This window comes from Chelmon rostratus, chromosome 13, assembly GCF_017976325.1.
Source record: "Chelmon rostratus isolate fCheRos1 chromosome 13, fCheRos1.pri, whole genome shotgun sequence".
NCBI classification, from domain to species: Eukaryota; Metazoa; Chordata; class Actinopteri; order Chaetodontiformes; family Chaetodontidae; genus Chelmon; species Chelmon rostratus.
The window spans coordinates 292,956-305,551 of NC_055670.1; the positions used below are offsets into that span (position 1 = coordinate 292,956).

At 40.4% G+C, this 12,596-nt stretch overlaps 1 protein-coding gene across 7 annotated transcripts in view; it reads right to left on the bottom strand.

Moving 5' to 3' along the window:
• The window catches only part of lrch1 (leucine-rich repeats and calponin homology (CH) domain containing 1), a 128,264-nt gene that overhangs the window by 107,716 nt on the left and 7,952 nt on the right, over window positions 1-12,596 (bottom strand). For all 7 annotated transcript variants that reach the window (XM_041951505.1, XM_041951503.1, XM_041951506.1 and 4 more), the window contains 2 exons: window positions 4,850-4,994; window positions 469-595 (listed from right to left, as the gene is read on the bottom strand). In XM_041951505.1, coding sequence (XP_041807439.1) covers window positions 469-595; window positions 4,850-4,994 — 272 coding nt within the window. The remainder of the gene's footprint in view (window positions 1-468; window positions 596-4,849; window positions 4,995-12,596) is intronic.

A 12,596-nucleotide genomic window follows, 5' to 3' on the forward strand; every position in this document is an offset into this window, starting at 1 on the left:
TACGTAATGTAAATTTGGCAAGCTGTTTTACGTACATGTACATATTAAACTGCAACGTTATTGACGCACAGGTAGAGAAGAAGCGGAGTGACTTTTTAGCCAATCAGAATGCAGAACACAATGCACGATGCAAATCCGTGAAGTAGCGAAACCGTGAAAAGTAAACCGCGTTATAGCAAGGGATCACTGTACATTATAATGTTGGTCATGCATGTTCACTTTTGAAACACTGCTCCTGTACCATCCCAGACCTCATGAGATAAAGTAAAATACAACAAGAGAACTCAAAAAACTACAATATAGTAAATTTAACTGCTTCTAACAAAATGAGTTTCCATGTCACCATGCACAGCAAGGTAAAAATGTCACATGGGTATCAGCTTTTCAACATGTAAAAAAGAAGCCTGTAAAAAAAAAAGAAAGGAAAAGAAGAGGCTGGACATGCAAGTGACATAGTGAAAGATTTACCAGCTCCATGAGGCTGTTCAGCTGTCCAATGGTCTCTGGCAGGCTGACCAGCTTGTTGTTGCTGGCGTTGAGAACTCTCAGAGGTAAACCACACAGACAGGCTGGCAGAGAGCCCAGCTGATTACGACTGCAACACACAAACAAATAGAACTCATTCATATGAATGAAACAAGTAGTAACTTATGATCATGTGACTGTTCAAAAAAGGATTTACACAGAAAACCTGCTGTGCAAGCTCAGGCCAGAGTTTATGATCAGTGGTACTGGTGTTTTAACTGAAAAAGAGCAGGTTTTACTGCGGTGGCAAAACAAAACAAAGCCAGATGGCAGGTTACACACAATCAATATAGGGTGTTAAGCACACGGAAACAAGCACCAAATACAATGATTGGAGTACCTCAAACAGCAACAACAGGACTCTCTGGTCCATCAATTTCACAATTAAATAAAGACTATATAGCACTGACACTTACAGTAAGAGAGTAGCATTAAACTGTCTCTGCCCGGACAAAAGCCTCTTACTTCAGATTATTTTGGGATTGATTAATGTGTGTTTCAGTACATCCAGTGCTTCCGCTATTTTTTCAGACAATGGTGGAGCCATTGTGTCACTTCATTGGTGGTTTAATAGCAGGTCCTCATAGGTAGCAGAAGAAACAGCGAAGAGTTGACTTAGTTGAAAGAGAGTAGGGTGTAGAAGTTATCTTTCTAACTATTATTCCACATATTCCTTGAGCAGGTTAAGGGAGATGGCAGGATACACAAACAGCCTATTTCAGGATCAAAACGTGTTCAGTGAACACAGACAGTCTGTTAGGCATCCAGCAAGTTAAAGAACTATTGCCTAGGCTACTTAAAGTACAAATGTTTTATTAGGAAAGATACTGTAGCAACTTGACTTTGCAGTGGAAAGGTAAGGAAGAGAGGGGAATGCTCATTCTTTTATCCTTGAGGACATCACAGCTGTGTCATGGGGGTTCCCCCTGGGTTCTCCTGGGTTGGGGCGACTGTGGCTCAGGAGGTAGAGCGCAGAAGGTCAGTGGTTTGATCCCAGGCCTCAGCGGTCTACATGTCGAAGTATCCTTGGGCTCCCCGTCCAAGTTGCTCCCGATGCAGCATTGGTGTGTGAGTGTGTTAATGGTCATAACGAGCAGGTGACCTAGTTACTATGTGTGAATGGGTGAATGCGCTGTTGTAAAGCGCTTTGAGTGGTTGGCAGACTAGAAAAGCGCTATTAAAAATTTCATTGCCATTTACCTTTCCAGTGGGTCTCATTCAACGGGAAAACAGGATTTGGATTCAAGCCAAATATGACACTCAAGTATTTGCAAGGCCTGGAATGAAAACCTGTGGCAATGCTTTGTCTACCTACAAGGAGGAGCAGGGATTGTGGAAGCTCAAATGGTTTACTGTCATCAGATTGCCATAGTTTGCCCATTTTTCCTGTTCTGTCATAATCATAGGGCGTGAAAATATGAAGGAACTTTTTGCAAATCATTGATATAGATATTTGTTTTGAGAGAGCATGAAACAGCTTCATTTTTGGGCAGGAGGCCAGCGAAGGCCTCCAAAAATGAAACTCCATCCAAAAATGAAACTCACCAAAACCACCTTTAATTAGCTTATTATTGTTTATTATTGTTTGTTTTCTTACAAAATGTATGTTATTTTTATTTTTCCATACCAGTGTGAACAGACTGAAACATGGAAAATCCATAATGATAACTAGATACTGAAATAAAAAAGACCTCATTGCTCAATACAAAACCTACAATTCAACTACCAATGAATGAGTCTTTATCTCAACTAAAAACTCCTCTTCTGGGACTTAACACGACAGTTGGCCAATGTAAATAAACCCAAGTGACGCCTCTCGTGTCTAAACACAAGCTCTGCTTTGGGTGAACCAAGTAATTTTTTCAAAAACCCACAGTTAAACTGTCAATGAATGACTCCTTATCTCAACAAAACACTCCTCCCCAGGATCCCTGGAAACAAACTAAAATATTTTGAGACTCAATACCACAGTTGGTCAACAAAAATAAACCCAAATGACACCTCTTGAATCTAATAGACAAGCTTTGTGATTCTCTGTGACTATCCATAGAGTGGGTGAACTATGAAATACAGACCGAAAAGCTGATCGACCATGACTCTCAAGACAGACTGGACCTTTTCCACTGGTGAGTAACATTAGATGTGAGCATTTTCTGAATTCATTAATATGCTGCCAGCCAGATGGGAATGCGGTGGGCTGGATGTGATCTGCAGGCCGGCAGTTGATGACATGTTCGGTCCTAATAAAAGCCTGCTGCTTAGCCCGCTATAGACCATGTTAAGGGTTTACCATTCATATCCCTATTTTAAACATTGAATTGGTGTTGTAACGGAGTGTCCTCATGTATGGGAAAGTTTCAATTAATGATTTGCATGACATTGTTACATTTATTTGTTGTTTTGGGATGAATAATGCTTTTTCTTATTCAAAAAGCATTGCAGGTTAAATAAACAGGTCAGTACAAAACATATTGTCCTGTGCACAAGTCAGTTAAGGTAGGAATGTAGTTGGTTATCAGACACATTATTCCAGCAACCAGCTATTGTTATAAATCTAACCAGGACTTTGACCAAAAGTGGGACAGGTAAAATTCAAGGATTTTCTTTATATTCTCTCTACAGATCAGTTTGACAGGTCAATAAAATGTGTCTTGGGTTTATGCACTATGGAACTGTCCCAGCAAGCAACTGTAGCAGATCAGTATAGAGAGTATTTGGTTTAGTTTTAAGTCAGAAAAGTTGACTCTGATGCACCAAAATATGTCTTAATTTGGAAAAAAAAGGGAAGGAAAAACATTAAATGAAACTAGAGTTTATGTTGTAAATACGACCTCATAAATTCAAATGTAGATGACTCAATGATGTTATATGCTTAATATTTATGACATTTAAGACAACTGCAAAAAGACAGGCAATGCTTCAGCAACATGTTTTCATGTTTCACAAAGTTTTCTAAACTTAAATGTCACAAATCACTGCAAGACATATTGAGGATTTTATTGATGGTGTTGTGAAGGACAGCTGTTTTTTTTTCTTGTTTTTTTGTTTTAGATCTGGCTGAAAAGTTTATTTTCATTGTTAGCTACCACACTAGCCAGCTAACACTGGTATCCAGTAAGCCATACCAAAGAGCTTCACAACTGCAGCTCAACACAAGTACATAGAATGGATTAAGGTAAGAACATAGCCTCTATCATATGACATTGCCCATGAGTGAACAATAGGAATAGACTTAAAATACCTGAGCCTGTCCTAGCCTCTTAACATTAGCATTAGTTGTCAGACTAACTTTAAGAAGCTAGTATTAGCTGGATACTGTGGTAACGAACAATGAAAATAATCTCCTCAGCAAGATCGACAACAATTTTTAAAAAACAAGGAACTTTCCTGGCATTTGTAATGCTGTTCTTCAACATTGATAAAATACTTTATCTTGAATTTTCTTATAAACTTGCTTACACAACATTTTCTAATCTCCTGTCTTCTGTGTCCGCTGCCACTGAGCAGTGTGGCGACATGACAAAGAAACAGAACCTGATTGGTCAGAGCTAGAACATTATAAAACCATATTAGAGTTTGGCCTTATAGATAGAACCTTTTTGTTTCCTTAGTTCTAAAAAGCACATCAGCTTAGAGGGGCAGAACAGTGGAAGTGCTTCCACTGTAAGTCAACACACCATACACAGTCTACTCACATTAAAGGACAATACTACAATACTACTTCTATTTTCGTTTCGTCACTCTGATTCACTCTGATGTTCTAGTAAGAGTGCGGGGCCACAAATCTGAAAGCAGCCAAGCAGGCAGCCACGCACACGTGTGTAGGATCGTTAATGTAAATGTTTTACCCTGAATTAATGAAAACTAATTTTACAATGAACATATCCTTATATGTATGTATATATTGTAAGAGAGCATAAACATTACAGTTAGTGTTACAGAAGCTCTTTGGAAATTAAATCATGCAGGTGAACAGTCATGATGTAGCACCAGTAAGTGAAAACCTTAGTTTTCCTTCAGCCAAAGGTAAGGATTGCAGTTATACTACATATAGTATTTTTTAATTTCCTGATAAATTCAACAGACATTTAGCTAATTTCTACAGTGAAGCAGAGAGACATATCTTGCCTCGTGACCACGAAAGGTCAACAGATAACCTCTAAGAGTAAGCACAATTTACAGGCAATCATGCAAGCAAAATCTGCGTCAGTTTAGAAAGTACTGTTTCAGAGACATCATACCCAGAAGCAAACCACCTCAGTTTAGACCCTCACACCATAAGGCCACAGTCACACTAAGTGTGTGTGAGTGTGAATGTGTGTACCTGAGATTTAAGGAGGTGAGTGACTGCAGGCTCATGATGCTGTTTGGGATGGTCCTAACGCAGTTGTGATACAGGTTTAGTATCTCTAAGGCAACCAGGTGGCAGACCTCTGAGGGGATGTCAGCCAGTCTGTTCTTTGACAAGTCTGCAGAGAGAAACATAAGTATCAAATAATTCAATTGGCAATATTACAAATAGATACAAATCTGCTTGCGTAAAGAAGTTTTTCTACAGGAAAGAAATGAAACACATTGTCTCCAAACAATTTTAATATTTTATTAGTCAACCATCAAACAAACCAAGTTGTGTTGACCAGACCTATGCTGTGTCCAAAATCAGCCCCTATTTATTGTATAGTTGACTAAAATTGTCGGTTTTCAAAAAGTCAAGTTCTAATTCATTCAAAATAACACGCAATTTGTTAAAATTATTTTGGATCACAATCACAATCTGCTTTACTGGCTAAGTATGTATGAACATTCATACTTAGATTTTACACACAATTCTAATAGCAGTAGAGACTGAAATAGACATAGAGCTATACAAGGACAAAAAAGCTGAATAAAGGTAAAACAACCATAAAATTTTGCAAGCATACAAGTAGGTGAAAACATTGGGTGTATATATAAATATATAATGGTATGCTTGATCCTCTTGAGGCAGTCCATTGTGGACTGAGTATTTAAGGTCATTATCCTGTTGTAAAAGCCACCCTCTTTTCTTGTCAGCTTTTCTTACAGACAGTGTGGTGTTTGCTTCCAGAATTTACTGGTATTTAATTGACTCCATCCTTTCCTCTACCAGTTTGGAGTCCAGTTGGAGAGGCACTCTTTTCACAAAATTCTGCACCCTTTTTTCTCCAAACATGCCTTTGCACATTGCAGGAAAAAGTTATTTTTTAACTTCATCAGTCCACAGGACATGATTCCCAAATGCATCAGGCTTGTTTAGATGATTTGCAACTTCTGATGCTGAATTTTGTGGTAAGGACACAGGTAAGGTTTTTTCGTCCATGAAGGTCATATTTGTATAGGTGTTGCTGCGCAGTAGAAGAGTGCACCACCACTCCAGAGTCTGCTAAATCTTTATAGTCTTTTGGTGTCAAACAGGGATTTTAATTTGCCTTTCTAGAAATCCTACAAGCACTTCTCTCTAAAAGTTTTCTTGGTCTTCCAGACCTCAACTCCACCCCCTCCAGTCCTGTTAACTGCCATTCCTTCATTACATTACAAACTGAGAATGAAATGTGAAAACGCTTCTTTGCCTTCTTATAGCCTTCTCCTGCTTTGTGGGAATCAATTATTTTAATTTTCAGAGTGCTAGGCAGCTACTAAGAGGAGCGTGTGGCTGCTGTTAAGACAGGGTTTGCGGAGTCAGAGTATTTAAAAAGCTTTGAACTTTGCATCATATGGCCTTTTGCAATGATAATTCTAAAAAGGAAACATGCAAATTAAGGTCTGTGACCTTGGTAAGTTATCTGAGAGCTCAAATCCCTTGGGGTGCCCAGACTTTTTTTCACTCTAAAATTGTACAAATAAAAAGTAGTCCACTTGCTTAAAATGTTGAAAATGAATATTGACCAGGGGAGCCCAAACTTTTTTCATGCCACTGTACATAAAAGGGAAGCAGAACAACAGCATACAATGTTGATGTATAAGTCAAATGTTTCTGTAAATTTTAAACAACACAAATAGTGCTTGGCAACAAATATCGTCTGGATACTCATGAAGTGGGTGGTGGATTTACAGTATATGCATGTTTACATTTCTACACACATACAGTATGCAGGATTTCTATTGACAGTGATTGATAATATGTACATGTTAAAAACTGTGTATTAAACTGTATACATATTATGTATATATTATTTAGAATTTGGAGGTAAGTGGATGTTTCAGTGTTACAGAGTCACTGACACTGAATGACTGATTTAAATGTTCATCAGAGTGATGGCCTGTGGGAAGAAACTGCTCTTGTGTCTGGCTGTTATGGCATACAGTAGTCCATAGTGCCTACCAGAGGGGAGAAGCTTGAATAGGTTGTGTACGGGATTACCAGCGGTGTGATGTACAAGTCCTCAGTGGAGGACAGTTTGGCACCAATGATTTTCTCTGCAGCCTTGACTGTCTGTTGAAGTCTGTTCTTCTCCCACTTGATGGCTGATCCAAACCAGACAAGGATAGACATACAAAGAACAGACTGGATGACTGCAGACTTAGCAGCTCCTGAGACAAACTGAACTTCCAGAGCTGGCATAGGAAGGAGTTGTGCTGGGCCTTTTTGATGATTGAGGTTGAGGCTGATGCTTGACACCCACTTTAGGTCAGCCAACACCATTGCAGATTGTGGATCCCAGAAACTAGAAAGTTTCCACAGCAGACACAGTGTGATAGAGTATGGTGACAGTGGGTTAGTGTTGGGGGAGCTCCTTCCTCAGTCCATATATATATGTACATTTTATACAAGAACTATGAAAAAAAGGAAATTCTTTTTGTGGTTTGCACTGTTGTAATTTATTGTTCTTATTTGCAACTCCATTTCCTGTTTGGTCATATAGTTGACATTGCTCCACTCATTTCTGGTGCCTCTGCAAGCTAGCAGGTGAGTCCTAATTTGTCTCAGCAAATACTGTTTGAAATGAACTTGCCATCTATATTAGACCCCTAAATACTTCCACACACTGTTTCTCAGATGCTTTGGTGTCATGATTATCAAATCAGCATGGTTCTTCTCACTTGCGTCCCCATTTTTATTTATTAGCCAAGTATACTGAAAAGGCAACAGGGAATGCAATAGGTCAAGCAGAATTCCAAGAGAGCCCTTTGCTGGACGACAGAGCAAATTACTTCAGACTACCTGTTGCACTCACAGATTGTAGTTTTGCTCACTTTTGAATGAAGATTTGAATTTCAAATACAATGTGACAGCCCCATAGCACAATATATTTACTCATGCCTGTCAATATTGGGATTTGAAAATACAGGAAATGTTCAGGTGGCCGACCCTGGGCCATCCCACCATCCCCACCACTGTCCACATATTGCTTACATTTAGACAAGGTTACACACAGTGAATCCTAAAATCACCACTAGGGAACCACTTCAAATGCAGTCATTGGCACATCATGTTTCTGCACCTCTGGGGTGCATTTTTGGAAGATTTGTCACTTTTCCCTCTGTGTGATACACTTATTACCATGTGGCATATTTTACAACAAGCATGACTTTGACTGATGTTGCTGTATGGGTAAACCTCCTCCAATTCAGCAAGATACTTAGCCTTTCTGGCAGGCACTCCATCCTGCTCACGTTCTCCTTCTTCTTCCACTTGCTCTTCTACTTCTTCTTCTTCCTTCTTCTTCTTCAGCGGGTGCCCTTTGAGTGAATGGGTGCATTTCATTTCTCTTAATTGTCATTTCCTCACTTCTCAATCGAAACGGAAGTACTTCTGTTCTGCCATCTTGCCAGCCGTCCCAAAGCTCTTACTTCTGCTCCGAGGAGTGAGGATCGGGGAGCAAGGAGAGATCTTGGAGGAGCCATGAGCGAGGATGCATGAGTGCATCCTTCCCAGAAGTCTTTAAACTAAATGCTATAAAGACTCCGCCCCCACAGCTGGCACATTTCAACGAGGTGGCGGAGAAACTGCGAAGTGTAAGCATCCTGCAATTCAGACGCCTGTAATTCAGACGTGCCTAACTTAAGGTTATGTTCTCCAAAGAGCAATAATACAAGAATATGGAGATCTGTCATGTTCCAATTACAATTATTTAATTCCCAACCTGTTTTTTTATGTTATAAATCTCATTATGATTACAAACCTTCACATTGCCACGTTATGTTTACAAAACTGTCACTGATATATAACCAAAACACATCGGCCTCTCGTCACTTGTTCTGTGTGTTATCTGAGTGAAATAATGTGTTTCGTGGGTTGTAGGTTTCCCTTCACTGACAGCTCTGAATTCAGTCTCATTGAACAGGGAAAGAAGACACAGCGAGGCTGATGAAGTTCAGGTCAGAAAATGACCACCCTTTTACCGGGAAGAGGCGTCCAGCCAAGAATGAACTCATTAATTCTCATGTGTGTTAATAAAAGTGCTACATACTTATTTGCTAGTGCTGGAGACTTTTTTTTAAATAGTTATGTATAATCAATAATTAATACTAATTAATGTTACAGCCAATGTTTAAATACTGCCACCTGCTGTACCAGAGGGGAAATGTATCCGTTACACCCTACATATTTACCTTATATCAACTATATAAGTCAATGACAGAGAGTAGGGTTATAACTAAATTTGCATCACCATTCATCATATAATTAATTAAAAATTAGTTTTTCTACTAATTCATTAATTGTTATGTCACTAACAAGTTCAGATAGCTCAAAGGGATGGGCTAAATGGTTTGCTTTATCTGACCAACAGTAACAAAGAGTCCAAAGCTATTCAGTTTACTATGATCCACAGCAAAACCGATAGAAGCAGCAAATTGTCAAATTTGAGAAGAATAAATGACTTATTGATTCAGGACTAATATAGATTTATATGAATGTGCATGTATCCTGCATTTGTACTGTTAGCAGTATTTAAATGCTACATTAAAGACCAAAATATGTGCCCTGTGATCCAACTGCTCACCAGACTGTGAGTTTCAGACAAATCTGACTTTAAAAACTGTATCTGTCTTCTTGTCAGTAAATACGGAAACGTGGAAGTTCAATCACAGCTGCATCTGAATATCAGCAGCATAGGCAGCATTGCATCATGGGTCACACAGTCAAAGGAAGTGCTATTTAAAAGAGTGTGGTAAAGAACCGAAGAGCTAGTCAGTCCTGCTTTCATCCCCTGAGCAGAGAGCAGCGGTCTGACTCAGCTGCTGGCTGCAAAAACCCTGCTGTTACTGGCGATTTATGTGTGTGTGATGGTTTGAATGGATGGTATTAAGTATGTGTCAGTACTCAGTATAGGAGAGTACTAAAATGTATGTACTTGTACTTGGTCTGGAACTTGTACTTGGTCTTTTTCTACTGAAAAAGTAGAATCAATGTATCCCTGAAAACAAGGAAACAAATAAGATGATGAAGGAGTAACAGTTGACTAAATAGGTTCAAATTGCATGACAAAAAAAGCAGTGAAAAAAGAAATGTGTCAACCTTTCTATTAAAAGATGCGATAGAGAAAGAGTTAAAGACAGGATGGTGAACTGACTGATATGGGGGGGTAGACAGATGGCTGTCAAGCCAAACGTGTTGCTTCCTGTTCATTAGGAAGACCACATGTACATGGAACTGGTACCTGCAGCTGTAGCAGCAGATGGTAAAGGAAGATATCATTAAAGGCTGAACCGTCCACAAAGTCCACAAACACAGTTCTGACACGGTGCTGAAGTATGTGGTGGAAGCTGAGGTTCACAACATCGGACTTGGAGTGGTTAGGTCTCTAGGCAAGTGTAGGTGTAAAGGGTCCAGAAGAGGGTCTTTGATTGCTTTGAGGAAGGAAAGGATGAGTTTACACACACCACAGTGTTATTTTTATGAGACTTAATACCACAGGTTTTATTTTTATGGGGGTGGATTTTTTTGTGTGTGCATGTGTGTGTGTGTGAGGATCAACACCTGCAGAGCTGCAGGACCGGATAAGGTGTCAGGCAAGACTTTGAGGAAATGCGCTGACCAGCTAGCAGGAGTGTTCCTGGACATTTTCAACCTGTCCCTGCAGCTGTCTACGGTTCCTGAGTGCCTCAAGTCCTCCACCATCATTCCGGTACCGAAGAAGACATCCATCACCTGCCTGAATGACTACCGGCCTGTTGCTCTGACCCCGGTAATCATGAAGTGCTTTGAGCGGATTATTCTCAGGTACTTCAGAGACTTCATCCCCTCGGACCTAGACAGCCTTCAGTTTGCCTACAGAGGGAATCGGTCCACAGAGGATGCTGTCTCCATCACCCTGCACACAGCCCTGACCCACCGGCAGCATCCCAGACAAGCTGGCGCTGAAGCTACACGCAGTGGGTCTGCCTGCGTCTCTGTGCCACTGGATCAGAGACTTTCTCACCAACAGGCCTCAGGTGGTGAGAATAGGGAACATCACATCATCCCCTCTGGTCCTCAGCACGGGCACGCCACAGGGTTGTGTGCTCAGCCCAGCCCTCTTCACCATGTTTACTTACGACTGTGCTGCCATACACCCCACCAACACAGTCGTGAAGTTTGCGGACGACACTACAGTAGTGGGTCTCATCTCAGATAACAACGAGACCCACTACAGAGAGGAGATACGCCAGCTCACCCAGTGGTGTTCAGCCAACAACCTGGTGCTGAACACAGGGAAGACCAAGGAGGTCATTGTGGACTTCAGGAGGTCCAGGAAGACGGATCACGCCCCCCTCCTCATGGACGGAGAAGTGGTGGAGCGTGTGGACAACATCAGGTTCCTGGGCCTCCACATCACACGTGACCTCTCCTGGTCCATGAACACCTCCCGCCTGGTAAAGAAGGCACAACAAAGGCTCTTCTTCCTCAGGAAACTGAAACGAGCTGGACTCTCCTCTCGGTTGCTCGTCAATTTCTACAGGGCCACAATTGAAAGCATCCTCTGCCTCAGTGTGGTATGGCAGCTGCACAGCACAGGAGAAGAAACAACTGGCACGGGTGGTTAAAACTGCACAGGGCATCGTGGGCTGCCCCCTTCCTGACCTAGAATCTATATATGAAGGCCGGGTCAGGAAGAGGACGAGATCCATCGCCACGGACCCCAGCCATCCGGGCCACAGACTGTTTGTACCGCTACCATCAGGAAAGCGGTACAGGAACATCCGCACAACCACTAACAGACTGAGGGACAGCTTCTTCCCCAGAGCTGTTAGAGCTTTCACCCCCAGCAGCCCCTCACTGCAGTGAGAGACTGTGAGAACTGTGAACACTGCACACTGCACTTTACACCTACACCTCCACCTCCACCTGCACCTTCTGTGTACTTAACTTTTAGGACCACACATATACTTAACTAATTATATACATTTTAGTATATTGGCACATTTCATTTCATTTCATATTTTATTCTGTCGGTACATTTCACTGTGTATATTTTATTCTGCTTGTATATTTTATTCTGTTTGCACATTTCACTTCCATATTTTATTGTTTATTGTTTAGTATATTTTATTGCCTTAGTATATTTTCATTGTTATATTTTTTTATTATTTTATTAATTTTATTTTATATAAACAAGAACTATACTGAAATCCTACTATTTGGCCCAAAAAACAAAAAAAAAAAAGAAAAAAGAAATGCTTTGAGTCTCACATCAAGAAGGTAACAAAAATCTTTTTTCCACCTTACAAAAAAAGTTAAAGTGCGATGATTTAAGCGGCTTAGTTATTAACCAGAACCAAGAGGAGAGAGCACATTCGTCCAATTTTAGCTGCTCTGTATGGGTTTCCTGGAACATTTAGAATTGATTTTAAGGTAACACTCCTTGTTTGTAAAAAAAAAAAAAATCCTTAATGGTTAGGACCATGCTGAATGACTGTGTTTATTTCATAAACATTCACTGCTGGTTTTTTGTTATTATTACTATTATTATTAATCTCTCCCTTTTTCTTGTCTCTCTACAGCTGCACAAATATCGTGTGTATATGGCCTTTAGGAGCTGAAAGTTATTGGTTATCGGTATTAGTTTTAAAAAACAGTTATCGTCCATCCCTAATCAGTGTTTTCAACTGATTTGGACTGACCCTTCTGC